Consider the following 23,545-nt stretch of genomic DNA (forward strand, 5'->3'; position numbering starts at 1 on the left):
ATTACCAGGGGGGCCACATTAAACCAGAAAGCGGGCCACAATTGGCCCGCAGGTCGGACTTTGGACATGCCTGCTCTAGGTGGTCAACTTTCTTAATATAGGGGACCTCATGCAGCATCTGACATTGCCAAAAGGCCACACATAACGTTCAGTGAATGTGGACATTCAGAGACAGCAGACATGCAATATAAGTTGTTGTAAATGATGGACATGCTTCAGAAGACAATTATAGACTGGAGACACATTGCATGGGACTAGTAGAAAGAGAAATTAGCGCTCTCCAAGCTCCTAAACCCTTATGTTGCTCCCGCCCTACTTAAAACCGACAGGTGCTGTCTCTGCACAGGTCCATGAAGAAAAAACACAACCTGGACTGCCGCACTACGTTGAATGCCGTCTTTATTGTATAAAAACAAAATAATCCAGTAATAAAACCACAATGTTATATTAAAATATCATTTTGATCAAAGTTGTTATGGTACCAAAATGTAAACCTGTTGCCAAAAATATCAATGTTCAATTATATTCTTAAAGGCCCCTCTGCATGTTTCTTCACATTTCACAAAGGAATGTGACTGAATAAAGAGTACCTATGTGTTTTCAATCTATAAAGGCGGGGGGAGAACAGATGTTATGTACTGGAACGTACCTTGCAGCCAGAGGAGGCCTCTCTTACAGCCCTGGCTCAGGAGCTGCTGGAGTGGGGACAGCAAGCTCGGGAGCACAGCGAGGTAGGAGTGCCTGGTGATGACAGCAGTCCGGCATGGTTGGTGGTCTTTCAGGAAGGGCTGGTGCAGGAGACAGCGTCTCTGGAGCCGGCACAGGTACTGGATAGTGATAGCAGGAGCTGGTGAAGCAAGCCAGGTTAGATGCAGAACAATAGCTGATATCAGGGTCAAACAAGCCGGGTCAAGCAGGTAATCAGGTGATTAATCTTGTAAGTGCAAGCGTGGTCAGATTCAGGCACAGGGTCTGGCAACAGTGGGCAGGAGAGCAGAGCAGAGTCAGAGCAAGCCAGGCGTCAGATTGGAGAGGTTCGGATGGTCAGACAGAGCCAGGTCGGTTTGGAAAACAGATACAACAGGTCACAGGTTTACAGGTACAACGCTGCAGATCAGACAGCAAAGTGTCACTGCAGCTGCTGGCTTTTTAAAGGCAGAGTGGCGCCAATCGCGCGTTAACGAGCACGCGCACGTTCCCACTGCACGTGCACCTGTCGCGCACGGACGCGTGCATTTGGCGCTTGCGCGCGTGTATTTGGCGCGCGCCGGCGCACAGGAACAGATAGCTGCTGCTGGTTCTGGGCATTGATATGCGTGCGCATCCGTGCACACGGGAGCCTATTGGCAGGTCCCTGACAACAGATCTATGGCAAGAGGATATGTAATAAGAGCGGAACTCTCATACACTCTGTGATTAGTTGTTTCTAAAAAATGATGAATAATCTATTAGGCTGGAAACATGTAAAATGTCAAAATGAATGTACAGTGTAGATTCATGTGTCGGCATGTCTGAAAGCAAGCATATGAAGAGACTGAAAGTGTTTTCTTAAAAAGACTCACTTCCCCGCTGCAGATTAAGGTTACAGGCAAATATCAACACATGACCACACTGGGGGCATGTAGTGGTGAATTATTTTTGTGTCAAATGTTATATAGGAACACACCGTGTTGACGGTGTGTTCTTAAATAACATTTGACACAATAATTTTTTTCACATTTATCTATGTATCATGCACAATTATATCTTTTATTCTGCATACTTTGCACTTTTATATATATTTGTTGTTGTTCCACTCCATTTGTGGGTGTGTTCCATGTTTGGGACAATCGCTACACAAAGAAAACAAATCTTTGCTTATAATTTTGCCCCTGTACAAATCATTAGTAAGACCTCATCTGGAATATGCAGTTCAGTTTTGGGCACCAGTTCTCAAAAAAGATATCGGAGAACTGGAGAAAGTGCAGAGAAGGGCAACCAAACTGATAAGAGGCATGGAGGAGCTCAGCTATGAGGAAAGATTAGAAGAACTAAATTTATTCACTCTTGAGAAGAGGAGAATAAGGGGGGATATGATCAACATGTACAAATATATAAGGGGTCCATATAGTGAACTTGGTGTTAAGTTATTCACTTTACGGTCAACACTGAGGACAAGGGGGCACTCTTTACGTCTAGAGGAAAAGAGATTTAATCTCCAAATACGGAAAGGTTTTTTCACAGTAAGAGCTGTGAAAATGTGGAACAAACTCCCTTCAGACGTGGTTCTGGCCAGCTCAGTAGGTTGCTTTAAGAAAGGTCTGGATACTTTCCTAAATGTACAGAATATAACTGAGTACTAAGATTTGTAGGTAAAATTGATCAAGGGAAAATCCGATTGCCTCTCGGGGGATCAGGAAGGAATTTTTTCCCCTGCTGTAGCAAATTGGATCATGCTCTGCTGGGGTTTTTTGCCTTCCTCTGGATCAACTGTGGGTATGGAGTTGGGTGTATGGGATTGCACTGTGTTTTTTATTTTGTTTGTTTATTTTTTTGTGGTTGAACTGGATGGACTAGTGTCTTTTTTCAACCTGACTAACTATGCAATTTCAGCTTTTTTGCTTTTTCTTGGCTTATGATGGCCTCTTCTTTTCAAGTAGGTTTTGGTTTGGCTTGAATTGTCTCTCAAACAGGTGTACCCCATTTTTGGAAATTTCAGGATCCAATTACATGTTTAATCTACCCACGCCTAGTTTGAAGCTTGATTGGTGGAAGAGTCTTGTCACACTCCTCTTAAACACATTTTTTGGTCTTGTACACTTTTACTTAGCTATGAGTAGACATCTCACTATGTAAAAACACGTTAGCCATGTTATCCTTGTTTTGTCTACCTTTCATTTGACTGCATATTGGATTATTTTGTTTTTATACAATAAAGACGCCATTCAACGGAGTGCGGCAGTCCAGGATGTGTTTTTTCTACATTGCATGGGACTGTTGGGGATTACTGCTTTTACAGTCCCTATTCAAATTGGTGCTTTATCATTTGTATTCCGTACACCTCCCTAAAAAAAATTTGTGCCACATTTGATACAATATAGTGGGAAAAAAACATAAAAAGAGTAAAGGGATGGACAGTACAGAAAAAATAATGTACTGTAGTGTTAAATAAATAAATCAATTTAACCACTACAAGCCAAATTAATGAATATGTTTTCTTCACTGGCTTGAAGTAGAACTAAAGGAAAACTTTATTTTTTCTTTCATTTTGGATAGAGTAAGGCCCCATACCCTCTCGAGGATTTGCGCGGATTTCCATGCGATGGAGTGTACTCACCATCGAATCGAAATCCGCGCCGAAATCCTCTGGCGATGACGTGTCGCGCCGTCGCCGTGATTATGACGCGGCGACGTGCGCGACGCTGTCATATAAGGAATTCCACGCATGCGTCGAATCATTACGACGCATGCGGGGGATCGCTTCGGACGGATGGATCCGGTGAGTCTGTACAGACCAGCGGATCCATCCGTTGGGATGGATTCCAGCGGATAGATTCGATAGCATGTCATCAAATATTTATCCGCTGGAAATCCATCCCAGGGGATAAATATCCGCGGAAACAGATCCGCTGGAGTGTACACACCATAGGATCTATCCGCTGAAACCCATTCGCTGGGATTTTTCAGCGGATGGATTCTATCGTGTGTATGGGGCCTTAGGGATGGTTATAACCCCTGTAATAATTGTTTTGCCATCTGTGTCCTATTGAGGAGATTTTCCTTCACTTCCTGTCCCATAGTCAAAACAGGAAGTGAGTGACAATCCCTCTAAAGTGAAGGAATCCCTGGCTGTCGCCAGAATGTGTGTCCCTAATAGAAGATATCCCCACAAAATTTGGGATTTTCTTTTACTTTCACTTTCGCTGATAATGGTAAATGGTAAATGGGACAAATAGAGAGGGGCACAGACAGCAATAAAAACTGACAGATGTTCTAATCATATCCAAAACTAAAAATACGTTTTGCCTTTAGTTATAAGTTAAATAAGCACCAATACAAAAATACAATGCTGTTTGCAGAGGTCCCAAAGGGCCACTCAATAAACTCCAATTGGCCAAAGATTGGGCAACAGATGCCCTAGGCTACATGATAGCAGGAGAAAAATGAGATACCCCCTCAAATGGGATTTTAATGGCAACAACATTACCAAAATTTAGTAAAAACAAATATTTATTGGGACATTAAAAAGGATCAGTCACACATGTCATGATACAAAGCAAGAACAAATGATAGAATCATTGCAGGCAAACAATAAGGTATAATATTACTCTCCAATGTCTAAAAATGCTCTTTGGTACCCGACACATTTCAGGTTCAGGCCTTTCGTCAGGGGTACTTAATAGGAGAATGTCAAATACTTGTCCAATGAGTAAGAAAGAAAAAAAACCACAATAACACTGTGACATAAGCCTACGATGGCAAGTATATCAGGTATGGACAAAAACCATGCTCATGGGACACCTACCAAAATAGGATAGGACAAATAGTGCAATGTTCTGCTGGAGATGGCATCAATGGAGATCTCTGATACCGTCCCCCAAGTTCAACCTGGATGCCTCACAGAGGTCCCCACAGTGACTGGTCGCAGATAACAAATAGTGGAATATACTTGCCACTGTATGCTTATGTCATAACGGTATTGTGCTTTTTTTTCTTTCTTAATCATTAGACAAGTATTTGAACCTACATTCTCATATTAAGTACCCCTGACAAAAGGCTAAAACATGAAACGCGTTGGGTATCGAAGAGTGTTTTCGGACATTGGAGAGTAATATTATACAGTATTGTATACCTGAAATTATTTGTTCTTGCTTTGTTTTTACAAGATCATCAAGTGTGATTGATGTACCAATAAATATTTGTTTTTACTCAATTTTGCTAGTGTTGTTGCCGTTAAATTCCATCTTAGGGGGTATCACCTTTTTCTTCATACAGTTATATCCAGGGATGTGGCAACCACTTACCACTTTCTGACATGGTGGAAACATCTATACCTATTCGCGGGTAGCAAATACCCATCCCCCACTTTCTCCATTTCCACCATCTCAGAAGTACGTTAATTTTGAGAATATTTAAATTTTGTATTCGTTGTGACTAGATTTAGTTGGCTATTGCTGGGTCTGAGACTATACCATGTTTATGGGCAAAGAATTTGACACCCTTATGGTGAAATACAAAGAACATGGCAAAAAGGAAGAACAGGAGTCAGAAATGGCTTCTATGTTTTTTCAACTTAGAAGATCAGTAGAAAGGAAGGTTTCCATGTTTTGGCAAATAGAGAGCTTTGAGCATTATATCCAAGAGGATATAGATCCTTTTGGATTAAGACTATAGATTTTCCCACTCTTGAAAATACTGACATGATTTTCAAAAAAAGATGGGAGAATAACTTCCAACAATGTACGAAGGTGATGACAAAGCTATCAACTGAAGAATATCAAAAAAGGATCACCTCATTGGAAAAGGATATTGACATTATTTATGCCAAACTGGAACCATTCAAGGAACTACCTAATTTTAGAGAACAGGAATCGGCAATCAAAACTCATATAGACCAAATGGTTAGAGAGCTTATAACAACTAAAGAGAGAAAATTCTGGGGGGACAAAACGGCATTCCGTGAAGGCAAAGCATATCGTTGGCAGCAATAAAAAACACAGACACAACAACAAAGAAATATTAATTTTAACACATACAATAGGGGTAAAGGATCGATTCGTAGTTGCTTTGTTTTTACAAGATCATCACATGCATGATTGATCCTTTTATTCGTATCAATAATTATTTGTTTTTTACTTCATTTTGGTAGCGTTGGTCCTGGTAAAATCCCATTTTAGGGGGTACCTCTTTTTTTTCACATATCCAGGGAGGTTAAATTTCACTGCCCTTTGATTACTACGTGACCTAAATGTTAGCGATCGCAGAAATATCTAGGGGTATATCTGTCTAATATAGAATGGGATCTATATGAAGATAACTACATTCCCTTATTAAATAAAATTAAAGTAGAACTGAAGGGATACCCGATAGAAAGATTATCATGGCTGGGTAGAGTCAACATTATTAAGATGATGATACTGCCTAAAGTGTCTTCCAAACACTCCCGATAAAAATCCCAGACAAATATTTTGAACTACTGGGGATGATAATAAGGAGGTTTATATGGAAAGAAAAGAAGTCTCGTATAACTTGGGAAGTGACATGAGGGAGGATTAAACCTACCAGATTTTAAAAGATACTATGAGGCAGCCGTATTAAAGAGGATAATGGACTGGATGGAGGTGGATGGACAGAGGAGAAAGAAATGGGTGGGAGTAGAAGAGAACCTGAGTAAAGGGGAACTGGGAAAGATAGTATGGATTCCAAAACAATACAGAGGCCTCTCTAAAAAGATTCCATCAATAACAAAATAGACCCTTAGAATATGGGATAGAGTATGTAAAATAAAGAAGTGGCAAAATAATAGTCCGTTGATGCCTCTCACGGGTACGGACTTCTTCCCGCCAGGAAAGGGGGGTGGTCTGTATCTGCGGTGGGCAACCTCGGACACATTAAAATTGAAAGATATACTGAAAGGTAACATCTTATACTCAATCCCAGAAATACGGGAGAAATATGGATCCACTTTAGGGGATATATGGAGGTAAAGACAAGTCCAACATTTTGTAAATTCCCTACCGAAACCCCTGCGATCTATGAGGGAGTTAAATCCATGGGAAAAACTGGTAGAACAAGGTGGAATGTGAAAACAGGGGATATCGAACATATATAGGGTTTTAATACCTTTAAGAGGATCGGAGACATTGAAAATACTAGAAAGTTGGGAGTTAGAATTAAATCAAAAAGAAGAGACAAGTCTTATGCCGCGTACACACGGTTGTTTTTAGGCATGAAAAAAAACAACGTTTTTAAAAACGTAATTTAAAATAATCGTGTGTGGGCTTCACATCGTTTTTCGGCTTCTGAAAAACGACCAAAAAAAATTCGAACATGCTGCATTTTTTAATGTCGTTTTTTAAAATGTCGTTTTTCAGGTTGTAAAAAAATGATCGTGTGTGGGCTAAAACGACGTTTTAAACCTGCGCATGCCCAGAAGCAAGTTATGAGACGGGAGCGCTCGTTCAGGTAAAACTACCATTCATAATGGAGTAAGCACATTCATCAAGCTGTAACAGACAAAAAAGCGCGAATCGTCTTTTACTAACAAGGAATCAGCTAAAAATAGCCCAAAGGCGAATAGAACTTCCCCTTCATAGTGCCGTTGTACGTGTTGTACGTCACTGCGCTTTGTTCATCATTTTTAAAAAACGATGGTGTGTGGGCAACATCGTTTTTAATGATGAAGTTGGAAAAACATCGTTTTTTGGACATGCTGAAAAATGTCGTTTTTTTTTTCATGCCGAAAAACGACCGTGTGTACGCGGCATTAGAATATGTCCACTCTACATCAATAGAGGCAAAAGTAAAAGAGATGAACTATAAACTCCTAACTAAATGGTATTATGTACCAATAAAACCCCATAGAATAAATAAGGAGACATCACCCCTGAGAGGATGTGAGATGGTTGGGACACATGCACATATATAGTGGCAATGTCCATTGAATCAGGTATATTGGAGGGAGGTATTAAGGTTGATAAAGAAGATGGAATAGAAGTGAAACATGACCCCTGGTACTGCCTGTTTCATATAACAGGGCTAACAAGGAAAAAATATAGGATGTCTTTTGTCCCATATCTATTGAATGGAGCTAAAGTGTTAATTCCAATGAATAGGAAAGAAAAAAAAAGCTCCATCAATGGGAGAATGGCTAATAGAGATTGACAGAATTAGATTGATGGAGGAGTTGCTATCAAATCATAATGAGTGTAGGCCAAAATTTAATAAGATCTGGAGAGGATGGAGGGAGTTTAGGGAATCAGAGGAATTTATGGAGGGGATGGGGGATCGGGGATAGAGGGTGGGGAGGGACCTAATGTTTGGGTACCCCTCCCGTCCCTGTGCCCCCCCTCCCCCATCACTCTCCCCCTTTTTTTTTTTTTTATAGGTTAGGTTTGTAGGATAGGGGGGGGTCACTTGGTTTAAGTAATACATAACACTTACTGCTAGAAATTAGGCCTAAAATATGTTCACTATATGAGGTTAAAGTACTATGAACACATATGGGATGGGAAATAGGGGAGGGTTTCTTCTTTCTTTTTTTTTTTTTTTATAGGTTAGGTTTGTAGGATGGGGGGGGGGGGGGTCACTGGGTTCAAGTAATACATAACACTTGATGCTAGAAATTAGGCCTAAAATATGTTCACTATATGAGGTTAAAGTACTATGAACACATAGGGGAGGGGAAATAGGGGAGGGGAAATAGGGGAGGGGAAATAGGGGAGGGTTTCTTCTTTTTTTTCTTTTCTTCTTTCTTGTTTTTTGGTCTATATTCTTAACACTGGATATTGATTGCATTGGTGAAAGTGTTTGCACAGGAAAATTTTAAATCCTGTGTCATTTATAGGGGGAGGAGGGAGAGGACCCCCTCTTTTTTTTTATTTTTTTTTAGGCTTAATATTTTTATACCAATAGGCTTGGAGTAGGAACCTTCTTAAATGAATATAGGTTAATTGGGTAATCACTAGATATTATAAGTTTCAGTAAATAGCACTTGTACATAAAGGAAGGAAAACAAAAGGGGAAAAAGTTTTTGTTCCCGGTTTCCTTCCCCTTCTTTTTTTATTTATTTTTTAATGTTTTTTTATATAGGTATCTGTATGTAAGCATTAGGCTTGGAAAAGGAGCCCTCTTAAATTTTCTTGGATTTATATTTTTAACACTGGGTATTGATTGCTCTGGTGAGAGCACCTGCACATTATTATTATTATTATTATTATACAGGATTTATATAGCACCAACAGTTTGCGCAGCGCTTTACATCAGGGAAATCAGTACAGTCACAATACAAATCAATACAGGAGGGATCAGAGGATGATAACTTAAATGTTGTGCTGCTTATAGGGGAAGGAATGAGAGGTCCCCCCCCCCTTTTTTTTTTCTCTTCTTTTTTTTTTCTTCTCCTTCCTTTCGTCTAGGATCTAAGTAAATAGGCACGGGCACTTTTGGGAGGATTGATTTTTAACTACACTAGAGGTTGAGGGAGGTAGAGGGGGATATACAATTTTTTTAAATGTATTTGTTTATTTTTTTTTCCTTTTTTCCCTCTCTCTATGGTGGGAACAATCATCAATTCCAGACTCGACTACGCAAATGCCCTCTATCTAGGACTCCCCAAATACCAAATCACTCGTCTGCAAGTCGTTCAAAATACGGCCGCTCGACTAGTGACTGGGAAAAAAACATGGGAATCAATCTCACCTTCACTGAGATCCCTTCATTGGTTGCCAGTAAAAGACAGAATCACTTTCAAGGCACTCTGTCTAATACATAAGTGTATTCAAGGCAACGCCCCCCAATATCTATGCGAAAAAATAAAAGCCCATAACCCCAATCGCATTCTGCGATCCACCAATCAAAACCTCCTCCAGATACCCAAGGCCAGATACAAGTCCAAAGGAGAACGAAGATTTGCAGTCCAGGGGCCTCGCCTGTGGAATGCACTACCAACCACCATCCGACTGGAGTCGGACCACTTGGCCTTCAGGAGAAAGATTAAAACCCATCTCTTCTGAGGTCAAGGGGTTCCTTACCCATGAAATGGATACAGCGCCCAGAGGCGATTCAGTTCGCATGTGTTGCGCTTTACAAGTCTCTCTCTCTCTCTCTCTCTCTCTCTGTTCCCTCCTCTCGTCCCCCCCCCTTCTCCTTGGACCTACTCAGCTTTTGTCTCCCTGTATCTCTTCTCGCCTTCTCTTTCTATCTAGCTGAATCCTTAAATTGGCTGATTCAGACCAGGGGAATATCTGCAGAGGTTTATTTTAAATGAGAAGAGTAGTCTTTTGTAGGAAGAGCTCTACCAACATGTTATGTATATTTTAATGTTTGGGGTATATTGAGACCATTTTTGTCGTATTTTTTGTGTTTTATGTATGTTTGTTTTAAGTATTTATGAATTGCAATGTTGAAAAGGCTAATAAAGAAATAATTTAAAAAAACAAATGCTTTGCTTACTTACTAAATTCCCCAAACACGTATATTATAGACATTTACTTTAAAATGCAAATTGAAAAATTTACATAAGAAAACATCACAAAAACACATTTATAGAACCTTGAAAAGTTGTGTAAATGAATGCAGTCTGAATTTGACACTTTGGCCCGGATTCACGTAGAGCGGCATATATTTGTGCGGGCGTAGCGCATCTCATATGCGCTACGCCGACGTAACATTGAGAGGCAAGAACACTATTCACAAAGCACTCGCTCCCAACGTTGCGCCGGCGTAACGTAAATTGTCCGGCGTAAGCCCGCCTAATTCAAAGTAGGAAGGAAGTGGGCGTGATCCATTTAAATGAAGCTTGACCCCATGCAAATGATGGGCCGAACAAACGGTGCATGCGCGCGCATGCTCAGAATCACGTTGAATTTACTCCCTAAGATACGACGGCTCAATGCCTACGACGTGAACGTAACCTACGCCCAGCCCCATTCACGTACTACTTACGTAAACAACGTAAAATACGACGGCTGTTCCGACGTCCATACCTTTGCATGTGATGCGCCTCCTTATATGTGGAATAACTTTACGTCGGACGTACGCCTTACGTAAACGGCGTAGATTACTGCGACGGGCGCAAGTACGTTCGTGAATCGGCGTATCTAGGTCATTTACATATTCGACGCGTAAATCAATGGAAGCGCCCCTTGCGGCCAGCGTAAATATGCACCCAAGATACGACGGCGTAGGAAACTTACGTCGGTCCGAGGAAGCCAAATTACAGGCGTATCTTACTGGCAGAATCAGGCGCAGAGATACGACGGCGCATCCGTGCACTTACACGGCGTATCAGTAGATATGTCGGTGTAAGTCTTTCTGAATCCGGGCCAATATCTTTATTTGAAGGATAATGTTCTGCATGGAGTTGGGAGATTGTTATTCGATTCAAATTCTGATAACCACATTACCTGTAAATCGCTTCGAACGAGTCCTTTGTAGAGACTCCAAAAGCTCTTTCATACTGGCTTTTTCCTTCTCTGAGATAGAAGAATCAACATTATTTGATAATATAATAGTTGGTTTAGCATATATATATATTTAAACTTCCTATACTTATGTTCATTTATCAAGAATCTCTAATGTTTTAAACATATTTGGTATTTTTAGTGTACCTAAACCAATGAACAGCTATGTGCTTTTATTTTGGAAAAAAAAATGATAACAGCATATTCAAGTTTATCCCATTATATTTAAAGGAAGTTATAAAACTTAAATATAGAATTCTGTGTTTTATTTTAACTTCAAACGGATGTTTTCTCGTTTACATAGACTGTAATAATATTCACACTCTGGATTGTTCAGACTGCATTGTGTCTACTACACAAGCAAAGTGCAGATGGACAGACAGAACAATTCTCTAATAATATAGCCAATGGTACATTTCAGATCTGTGTATGCTGTGAGGGTGCTCTAGCAAACTCTTGCATGTGTCAGATGCAGTAGTTATCATGTGCATTCATTCTGTGAAAATGAAAAAAACAAATGTTTGAGCTATTTTCTTTCCAGGTTGAATGTTTTCCATAGAGTGATAAAGAAAAATACAGCATTATGGCCACTAGATGGAGCTGGCAATCGTAGTAAATAAGTTATTTTAGTTTAAATTATTATCAACTCCATCTAGTGGCCATGCTGTATTTTTCTGATTCATTCTATTCTGTATGAATAAAGAACAATTGACCGGGAGAGATAATAGCATACTAACATTTGATTTTGCCCCTTTTTGCATAGACTGAATATAGATATAGTTACACAGGATGTATAGTGAATAGCTGTGGGATTTTATTTTTAGCTTTCACTTACAAATATTTAAAAAAGCTGTACAGTAATTAAGAAGAATGATATTTAAACTCCATAAAAAATACATACATATATTGTCCCCCATGTTGATGAGAATAAGGGGCTCTTCCCCACAACCCTGGCTGGTGGTTGTGGGAGTCTGCAGGCAGGGGGGCTTATTGGAATCTGGAAGCCCTATTGGAGCCCCAATGCACCCCCCATTTTGAGGGCATGTAGCATGGTATGGTTCAGGAAGGGGGGGATATTTACTTATCCTGCATGCTTGGATAAGGGTCTGGTATGGATTAGGGGGGGGACCCCACACCATTTTTATTAAAAATTTTGTCTTGCCCCCGAAAGGTATGGATTGAGAGGGAGGGGGGCACGCTGGTTTTTTTTCTGATTGAATTTGTGTTCAAAACTGATGAAATGTACAATTTGCATCTGAACCGCACTGCAGTGCTCAGAAAATGCACAGGACTATTTTTAAATTTGCAAGGAATTTGCACTGCCGCTGCACCGCATATATGTGAACTGGCTCCATAGAAAGCCAGTCACATGTATGGGAACGGAGCCTTAATCGTAGAGATAGACCACATCTATGATTAAGCCTGTAAATGTTAAATGCCTCAGAGAGGGGCAGTCAACAGGCAGGGATGTGTTTGTTCTGGTTGAATAAAGCTTTTAATGAAGAGTATTGTCAGCATTGTGTGGCCTTTTGATTCATGTAGAAGTAATACATGCCCCCCCCCCCCCCCCAGCCTCCACATTGTATATAATGAGTAATTATAGCTGCCACATATACAGTACTTATTTAATAACAAGCTATACTTTAACACATTGAAAGTTCTACACATTTACTCTCAAGACTACAGTATATACCTTACAGCTTGGGGTAGGAAATGCCAGCATGTATATATGCTGTTAGAGTAGAACATCATCATGTGATATAGGGACTTTGGACTTGATTTGACCAGATATACTGAAGAAACATCTGTGTTAGAATAGTATGCTAAAAATAAAATAAATAAAACACAGTGTTAATTCTCTAAGATCCACTTATCAGGCATGTCATACATGAAGCTAAATATCTGTAAATAAAATAGATTTAGTTGCAGCCACATTGAAATCAAAGTCCAGACATAACATAATTGTACATGAAGATAGGAAGGTTAGAACTTCTGGTTGTTTTTTTCTGATTCATGTTGTTCTCCACAACTCCTTTGTGACAGAAAATCAGCAAGCATCAATGACCGGCTGAATTTTGATCCATGTATGGTGCAGGGTGTTCGTACAGAAGTTGAACTACCAAACAACTCCTGTACTATTGCCTTGTCAAATTTTTGCTGCTTGACCACTGGTGGTGCTGATCAGTATACTATGACAGTGGGAAAGTCTTCCCCCTGTCAGAATACAAAGGCACAGCGAGGAGGATTCTCCCATCCACCTTGAATGTGTGGATGAGGGAATCAAGTCATTTTTTTTTCATTTAACCAGCTGGATGGTTTGAACAAAGAAAAATTAATCCTCTATGGCCTGCTTAAGTCATATGCTCCCCCATAGCCAGAAGTACTATGCCTTTCTTCTTGGATGCTGAACAGAGCCAAGGACAGAGTGAAGGAAAGATAAATGTGTTCTGCTGGTTTGGCTGCAAAAAAAGTGACCCTTTTCACTGCATGGGCAAAACACAGGTTTATTGCAATTAATATTAATACAATCAAATGTACCACTTTGAAATTGTGATACTCTTTATGCCTGTAACTCATTCTGTCATGCTATATCAGTGAAGTTGCCAGTCAATGAAGAGATGGGTATCAGGGTATACAATTAATGCAAGTTTGGGATGTTCATCCCGTTAGGGAGAAATTATTCCAAAGATCGAGAAGCCGGTGGAACAGCCAGAAGAGATATACTGGGACTGGGATGGAGGTCCCTGATTATATGAGACCCGCAACAAACCTAATAATGTCCGCTGTCAAGCAGTACACTGTATTATTGACAGGATCAACCTCACAGCTTGACAACCCAGCAAAGAGTGCACTTCTGACTGATCCACCGGCTTCTCGATCTTTGGAATAATTTCTCCCTAACGGGACGAACATCCCAAACTTGCATTAATTGTATACCCTGATACCCATCTCTTCTTTGACGGGCAACCTCGTTGATTGAACCCAGCGTGCCGTTTATATTTTCAATTCTTTTAAAAAAACGTATCCAATGAAATATTCATCATCCTTTATAATACATGAACTAATTGTCCTTCTCTACACACCCCTGAAGAAGGTTATTCCGAAATGAGTCGGGTGTAAAGAAGGTTCTTCATGTATTTACTTATATGGTGACAATCATTGGAACTGTATATTTTAATTCAATATTTCATTTTTTTTATAACTATGTACAATTATGAATGAAACTTTTTTTACTCTCAATATCCTGTATATTTTGGAATACTATTAGTGCCTTAAAAGTCCACCCAGGGGAACCCCCTTTTTCTTTTCTCATATATACTGGATGTGGCACAAGCATACATTTGCCATTCACTCTCCTCTCCTCCTAAAGAAACCCAACATCGACCCCAAAGACCCAAACTACCGCAGACCGGTAACTAGCCTGAACACCATATCCAAGATTATTGAGAAAGCAGTAGTACAACAGCTACAACTCCATTTGGAAACACACAAAATCTTGGACCCACTACAATCAGGCTTCCGCCTAGGCCATGGCACTGAAACAGCACTTCTCAAAATATGGGATGACGCCCTCGAAGCAGCAGATGACGGAGAATCATGTCTTCTGGTACTGCTGGATCTCAGTGCAGCATTCGACACTGTAGACCACAAAACTCTACTCATTCGCCTTAAAGAAGTAGCAGGAGTCACAGACGCAGATCTACCTGGGTTTGCATCCTTCCTAGAAAATCGTTCCCAGACAGTGAAACTAGGAGCCTTCACCTCTGAATCTTGCGCAATTTCTTGCGGAGTCCCTAAAAGATCACCCCTGTCACCCGTGCTCTTCAACATCTACCTCCACCCACTCCTTAAAGCGGGGGTTCACCCGCACATGACACTTTTTACCCTTAGCTTCATGCTCGTTTTGTCTAGGGGAATCGGCTAGTTGTTTTAAAATATGAGCTGTACTTACCGTTTACGAGATGCATCTTCTCCGCCGATTCCGGGTATGGGCTGCGGGACTGGGCGTTCCTATTTTGATTGACAGTCTTCCGAGAGGCTTCCGACGGTCGCATCCATCGCGTCACGATTTTCCGAAAGAAGCCGAACGTCGGTGCGCAGGCGCAGTATAGAGCTGCACTGACGTTCGGCTTCTTTCGGCTACTAGTGACGCGATGGATGCGACCGTCGGAAGCCTCTCGGAAGACTGTCAATCAAGAAGGAACGCCCGCTCCCGAAGACCCATACCCGGAAGCGACGGAGAAGATGCATCTCGAAAACGGTAAGTACAGCTCATATTTTAAAACAACTAGCCGATTCCCCTAGACAAAACGAGCATGAAGCTAAGACAGTAAAAAACGCTTTAAAATCATCAGAAAACAGGACCTGTGCTACCACTCATACGCTGACGACACTCAACTCTACTTTCGCATTACCGGAAAAAAAGACCAATATCATGGTCTAGAAAAATGCCTCACATTGATCGATGATTGGATGACTGAGAGCTCCCTCAAACTCAATGGATCTAAAACATAACTTCTTCTCCTCCACTCAAATTGAAAGACAAAAGCTGAGACTTCATGGACACCACCCACTATCCTCGGACAGGTCATCACCCCAAGCATCAAAGTCAAAAGTCTCTGAGTCACCTTTGACTCTGAGATGTCGATGGATGCACAAATAGGATCGGTAGTCAGCGGATCACATCATCTCCTCCGGCTGCTGTGTAGACTCATCCCCTTCATCCCAGAAGAGCAGTAGTAGTTGGAACTATCATCAATTCCCGACTCGGCTACACAAACTCCCTCTACATAGGACTACCTAAATACCAGATTTCACGCCTACAAGTCGTCCAGAACACGGCAGCCAGACTGGTAACGGGGAAAAAAAACCTGGGAATCCATCACCCCTATCCGTAAAGGATAGGGTCACATTCAAGACCCTCTGTCTCACCCACAAGTGCACACAAGGAAACGCTCCTCAATACTTGTGCGAGAAAATAAATCACTACACCCCCAATCGCATTCTCCGATCAAACAACCAAAACCTCCTCCAAATCCCCAAGTCCCGCTACAAATCGAAGGGAGAACGAAGATTTGAAGTCCAAGGACCACGGCTATGGAACGCTCTACCCACAAACATCCGCATGGAAGAAAACCATCGGGCCTTCACCTCTTCTGAAGGATCAGGATGACACTGGATGGATAAGCGCCTTGAGGCGATTTAGTTCGCATTTCCAGCGCTATACAAGTTATTCACTCAGTCATTCACTCACTCAGGTAAGTGTCCTTATTAAAAGTCAGCAGCTACAGTGCTTGTTTAAAAAAAAAATTGCGGAAGAAAGCAGCTATGGGGGCACTCAGTGGAGAGGAGGAGCCAGAAGTGGTGGCGGAGGACCCAAGAAAAATAGATTTTCTCTCCTGCACCGCTCTATCACCATAGATAGGTTCATGTATTGCATTGATCTATCTATGGTCGCCTATTCAGGTGTCCAGCCCCTTTTTGAGCACAGGGCACCTGAATAACACTAGCGGGGGTGTTTTTTGGAAGCACCTGATTAGAGCCATAGGCTCTAATAGGCGCCCAAAAATGTGAAGAGTGGGCTCCATGCTGGGCGTTCGGACCGGCGCTGACCCGCTGCGAGACAGATAAGTGCCGGGCAGCAACTGATGGGGCACAGTAGTGGTAATTGATGGGCACACTGGCAGCATCTGATTGGGCACAGTAGTGTAAAATGATGGGCACACTGGCAGCATCTGATGGGGCACAGTAGCGGTAATTGATGGGCACAGTGGCTGCGTTTGATGGCACAGTAGCTGCAATTTATGTTTTTTTTTTCAGTATGTTTGTGCCCCCCCAAAAAAATTTGGAGCACCAGCCGCCACTGGACTGTAGGAAAGAGAGAATCAGAGCACCCCCAAACTGAGACAAATGGAAAATTACAGAAGGAAAGACAGGAGCACATATTGCCCAGTGCTTCTCAGAGTAGGTGCCAGTAGCCTCTGGGCCAATTAGAGAGTGTTAAATAAAAATAAAGGGGCAGTGCAAGAATAAAGACAGAGAAGAAGAGAAGAACATTTAAAAAAAAGCATTTTATACACATTTTTTCTGTTGTGTAACATAAAGTCTCAGGCCTCTTATCTCTGAGTCTGAGGGGTCGTATCTTAGCGCCTGATTCAAAGAATCAGATATGCCAAAATTTCTCTAAGATACGACCAGCGTAAGTCTCCTACACCGTCGTATCTTAACTGCATATTTACGCTGGCCGCTAGGGGCGTGTACGCTGATTTACGCCTAGAAATATGTAAATCAGCTAGATACGCCTATTCACGAACGTACGTCCGGCCGACGCAGTACAGATACGCCGTTTACGTTAGGCTTTTTCCGGCGTAAAGTTACCCCTGCTCTATGAGGCCTAGATGAGGCGTACCAATCTTAGGTATGGACGTCGGAACAGCGTCAAATATTTCAAGTTTTACATTGTTTGCGTAAGTCGTTCGCAAATAGGGCTGGGCGTCATTTACGTTCACGTCGAAAGCATTGGCTTTTTGCGGGTTAATTTGGAGCATGCGCACTGGGATACTTTCACGGACGGTGCATGCGCCGTTCGGAGAAAGAGTCATTTACGTGGGGTCACAATACATTTACATAATACACGCCCACATCTTCCACATTTGAATTAGGCGGGCTTACGCCGGCCTATTTACACTACGACACCGCAACTTTGCTTTAAGAATACTGCACTTGCCTGTCAAAGTTGCGGAGGCGTAACGTAAATAGGATACGTTACGCCCGCACAAAGATGCGCTCTCCTACGTGAATCCGGGCCATAGTGATTACTTTATTAAGTTATAACCAATCAGGGTTAAGGCCCCTTTCACATGGACAAGACACTTTGCCTTTCCCCAGCATGCATTGTGCTTCTTGTGCTGTATTGCAGTCTCAGTAAATTACTCAGGAAATGTCTATTGTCATGCTTTTGCAGCCCTACAGCGGGAGAACATACACTGAATCATTCCAGTGGCATAGTTTAAACAGTGCAGTATGTTCCAGTGCAGTCAACAAAAGTAGAACATGCTGCATTTATTCTGCATGGAACTGCATTAGAATGTGGTATAATGCTCTAAAAACACACTGGAATGCAGGGAATCCTGGCTGACAGCAGGGATGACTCATTGTTGTTAGGACACCCGCAGTGCTGGCACCTAACAACCAAAACCCATGAAACTTTCTGCAATAAAAAAAAAGAAGGGAAACATGTAATGGAATGCAATAAAAACACATCAAGAACAGAGCATGCAGAAACATATCTGCATCGAAAAATTGTGGTGTGAACTGGCTCTAAACGCATCGGGCAGTGGCGGCTGGTGCTCAAAATTTTTGGGGGGGGGGCGCAAACAAAGAAAAAAAAAATAATCCTCACTGTGCCCATCAAACGCAGCTACTGTGCCCATCAATTGCCGCCACTGTGCCCATCAATTGCAGCCACTGTGCCCATCAAACGCAGCCACTGTGCCCATCAAACGCAGCCAATGTGCCCATCAATTTTGGCCACTGTGCCATCAAATGCAGCCACTGTGCCCATCAATTATCGCCAGTGTGCCCATCAATTGTCGCCACTGTGCCATCAATTGTCGCCACTGTGCCATCAATTGTCGCCACTGTGCCATGCCATCAATTGTCAGCACTGTGCCATCAATTGTCGCCACTGTGCCATCAATTGTCGCCACTGTGCCATGCCATCAAACGCAGCCACTGTGCCATCAATTGTCGCCACTGTGCCCATCAATTGTCACCACTGTGCCATGCCATCAAACGCAGCCATTGTGCCATCAATTGTCGCCACTGTGCCCATCAATTGTCACCACTGTGCCATGCCATCAAACGCAGCCACTGGGCCATCAATTGTCGCCACTGTGCCATCAAATGCAGTCACTGTGCCATCAAACACAGCCACTATGCCATGCCATCAAACGCAGCCACTGTACCATGCCACCAAACGCAGCCACTGTGCCATCAATTGTCGCCACTGTGCCATGCCAAACGCAGCCACTGTGCCCATCATTTGTCGCCACTGTGTCCATCAATTGTTGCCACTGTGCCATCAATTGTCACCACTGCGCCATGCCAAACGAAACCACTGTGCCCATCAATTGTCGCCAATGTGCCCATCAAGTGTCGCCATTGTGTCCATCAATTGTAGCCACTGTGCCCATCAGTTTTCGCCACTGTGCCATGACATCAATTGTCGCCACTGTGCCCATCAATTGCCGCCAGTTTGCCCTGTAAAATGCTGCCAGATTGCCCCCTCCCCCCCCCCCTGCCCGACACTTACCTTTCTCGTGTCAGTCGTCCTCCCTCCAGTGCCCCTCGATGTCTTCTCCCGCTCTCGATGCTGCTTCAGCCAATCAGGTTACCGGTAACCAGACCCGGTAAACCTGATTGGCTGAGACGCGTGTCAGTGTTAACCAGGGAACGCACACCCCCTGCGTCCCCTGGTTAACTATTTGGAAGCTGATTACAGCCCTCAGCCGCTGGCTCTGATAGACACTTCCATAGCCAATCAACTGTTGTTATTCAGATGGGGGCCAGCCATCTGTATACTGGGCGGCAGCGGCGCCATCGACAATACATAGATTCATGCAATGCATGAATGTATGTATTGTTTCAGTGGCGGTGCAGGAGAGAGGGGACGGTGCTCCTGCGCCCACTATCGACGCACCGCCACTGGGACAAAACAGAACACTTAGTGAGATGTGGACATAACAGGGTAATAGGGAACAGAGCAGGATACATGGGGAGTAGACATGTGCACAGAAATTTTTTTCGTTTTTTTTTGTTCTGTTTCGTATTGTTCCGTAGGTTCGTTCCCGTTCGTTTTTCGTAAGATGCCCGTTTTCCTGTTCGTTCCCGTTAGTTTTTCGTACAACGCGATTTTTTCGTATTCCGATCGTTTCGTATGTTGGTTACCGTTTTATTTTCGTACATGCGGGATGGTTCGTTATTCTGTTTAATTCATGTTCGTTACTTGTTAGACAATACATTTTGTGAATTTTCGTCATTTTGTACTTTCGTAAATATATCGCAGGATTCGCGGCACTTTCAACACGCGGCTCATCCATATTAACTATTGTTAAGCCCCATACACTTGGTCAGACTTTTTTAACAACAAACATAAAAACGATCGTTTTACCGAACGTTTGTTCATTTTTAAACTCCATCAGAAAACCATTTTTGGGTTCCAGGTTCAAAAGTCTGGCCAACTGATCTCTCCCTTCAGACGCAAATCCACAGAAAAATTTATTTGGCTTTACTGTACTACTGTACTCAGCACAAAAGAGAAGCTGCTTCACTAACTACACTCACTGTCCATTCAAAAAAACGAAAATGACATCTTATAACAAAAGATTTGCATTCTGTATTTTGAAACCAAATTACGAACAGACACAAGGAATTCAGAATACAGAATACAAATCTTTTGTTATAAGATGTCATATGAACATACAAACAGAAAAAGGATTCTAACAAAATACAGAATGAAAATCTTTTGTTAGATGTCATATGAACATACGACTGAAAATCAAAATACGAACAGAAAAAGGATTCAAACAAGATACAGAATGCAAGTCTTTTGTTATAGATGTCAAATTCGTTCTTTTGCCGTTTTCGTTTTGTCGTATTTTCGTTGGATCGTTCGTTCGTATTTGCGGTTGTTCGTTATGCGACTCATTCGTAATCCCGTCGTTTTCGTATTTTGGTGCTTAAATTTTTTCGTATGTACACATTATTCTGCGGGTACGAAAATGAACATTTTCGTACGAAAATAACATTCGTACGAACGGGAATGCACATATCTAATGGGGAGATTGAGACAGACAAAGCAGGGGAGATGGGGCAGTAGAGCAATAAATATGGGGACAGTCACAGTCCAGGTTGCCAAAACCCAGACGGATATCTATGGGCTGATTATTGAACAGCTGAGCTCAGCCTGACTGACAGCAAGGTGGGTATAGGAGGGTGCGGGCAGGACCAGCGCCAGCACAAAGTGACTAGAGAGCCACCTCTGCTGGTTTCTGGGGACCCCCCCTGCAATCATCTGGGACACGGGTCCCAGAAGATTGCCCGGCCATTCAGCACGCAAAGTGTGATTCGCGCATTGCACAGTGCACACCTTGCTGTAAGGCTGCAAACTGTCACAGCCAGGTGCCCACACTTGCAATGCAGGCACGGCAGACAGGCGGGGGAGAGAATGGAGGCTTCGGGCGGCCGCATTGCTGGACCGTGGGACAGGTGATTGTGTGTTTATTAAAAGTCAGTAGCTACACTTTTTGTAACTGCTGACCTTTTAGTAAACATGAGTCCAGCTAGAATTCAGCTTTAAAGTTTGACTTGGGTATCTATTTCCTTGGCTCAACCTCGTCTTTTATATCAACAAATATATCCAACAAATTGGGTAATAAATTGCATTTATGTGCCCAAAAATGTACTTTAGTGTATTATTTTTACCGAAACTTTGTCTTTCTTAACCTCCCTGGCGGTATTCCCGAGTCTGACTCGGGGTGAGATTTTCATACCAAAAGCGGTAACCCCAAGTCAGACTCGGGCTTGCCTCGCTGCAGCAGCAGACAAAGTTACTTACCTTGTCCCTGGATCCAGCGATGCCACCGCGCTGTGTGAGCGAGCGGGACCTCGCTCGATTCACACAGTGTCCTCCTGTGCCGCCGATCTCCGTTCCCTGCGACGTTACGACGCACGGGAGTGGAGAACGGCGCCAAATTCAAAAACGTAAACAAACACAATACATACAGTATACTGTAATCCTATAGATTACAGTACTGTATGTAAAAAATACACACCCCCCTTGTACCTAGTGGACTGCCCAGTGCCCTACATGTTCTTTTATAAAATAAAAACCTTTCTTTCTCCCTGCAAACTGTAGATTGTCCATAGCAACCAAAAGTGTCCCTTTATGTCAAAAATGGTTTTAGATCAGCTAGATTAAAACGGATCTATAGATCCGCTCGATCTACGTGAATTAAGATCCGCTCCCGCAAGTTTAGGAGGCAAGTGGCTAATTCACAAACCACTTACCTCCAAACTTGCGACGGCGGATCCTAAATCCCCCAGCGGAATTCAAATTCCGCGGCTAGGGGAGTGTCATATTTAAATCATGCGCGTTCCCGCGGCGATTTAAATGCGCAGGCGCCATCCGCAAAATTTCCCAGCGTGCATTGCTCCCACTGACGTCGCTAGGACGTCAGTGGTTGCGACGCGTACGTAAACTACGTAGTTCCGTATTCGAGAACGACTTACGGAAACTACGTAAAAAAATTCAAATTCGACGCGGGAACGACGGCCATACTTAACATTGGCTGTGCCTGCTTTTAGAAAGGGTAAGTATACGACGGGTACCGCGCTACGGAAACGACGTAAGAACACAGCGTCGGGTCCGTGTACGTTCGTGAATTTGCGTATCTCGCTGATTTACATATTATTCAGTGTAAATCAGCGGGAACGCCCCAGGCGCCATTTTTAATTTAAAAAAAAGATCCGACAGTGAAACACAGTTACACCTGTCAGATCTTCACCCTATCTATGCGTAACTGCTTCTATGAATCAGGCGCATAGATAGGACCTGTCTAAGTCAGAGATACGATGGTGTATCTGTAGATACACCGTCGTATCTCTTTGTGAATCTGGCCCCTACAGTACAAATCACCAAATTTCCTTGCAAATAATGGTACCACTTTCAGCATCTTTTTTCTGAAAGAATCGTACCGCCAGGGAGGTTAAACACCTCAATACCGGGCTTTAAAACCCACCTCCATACCAGGCCTATTCTGGCAATTCTCTCCTACATGTACAAATCATCATTCTTTTGCTAGAAAATTACTCAGAACCCCCAAACATTATATATGATTTTTTAGCAGACACCCTAGGGAATAAAATGGCATTCATTGCAACTTTTTATCTTGCACGGTATTTGCCCAATATTTGCCCAATAATTTTTCAAACGTCTTTTTTTTGTAAAAAAAATGGTTTCATGAATTAAAAAATAACAAAACATTAAAGTTAGCCCAATTTTTTTGTAAAATATGAAAGATGATGTTACGCCGAGTAAATAGATACCTAACATGTCATGCTTTGTGGCTGTGTGGAGAAGAGATGAGCTCAGGCGTGTTATTTAGATATACCGTATTTATCACTTTTTAAAAAAAAAAAACTTCAATTTTAAATAACTGTGAAGCAAAATAATGGTCAGTGCCCAGCAATGCAGCCTCACCATTGCCCATCCGCAGCCTTACCATTGCCAGGAATGCAGCCTCACCATTGCCAGGAATGCAGCCTCAAAATTGACATCAGTGCAGCCTGATTGATGCCCATCTTCAGCCTCGGAGGGGGGT

General features: G+C 42.4%; 1 protein-coding gene across 3 annotated transcripts in view; it reads right to left on the reverse strand.

Moving 5' to 3' along the window:
- ASMT (acetylserotonin O-methyltransferase) overlaps nt 1-23,545 on the reverse strand; it is a 165,761-nt gene that overhangs the window by 106,699 nt on the left and 35,517 nt on the right. The window contains exons 3-4 of one of the 3 annotated variants that reach the window (XM_040338183.1): nt 12,856-12,985; nt 11,106-11,174 (exon numbers count right to left, since the gene is read on the reverse strand). The exons of 1 other annotated variant lie outside the window; for it this stretch is intronic. In XM_040338183.1, the coding sequence (XP_040194117.1) occupies nt 11,106-11,174; nt 12,856-12,985 (199 nt within the window). The remainder of the gene's footprint in view (nt 1-11,105; nt 11,175-12,855; nt 12,986-23,545) is intronic. One more of the 3 variants, XM_040338186.1, reaches the window with a different exon arrangement.

The sequence above is a fragment of the Rana temporaria genome, chromosome 2, assembly GCF_905171775.1.
Source record: "Rana temporaria chromosome 2, aRanTem1.1, whole genome shotgun sequence".
NCBI classification, from domain to species: Eukaryota; Metazoa; Chordata; class Amphibia; order Anura; family Ranidae; genus Rana; species Rana temporaria.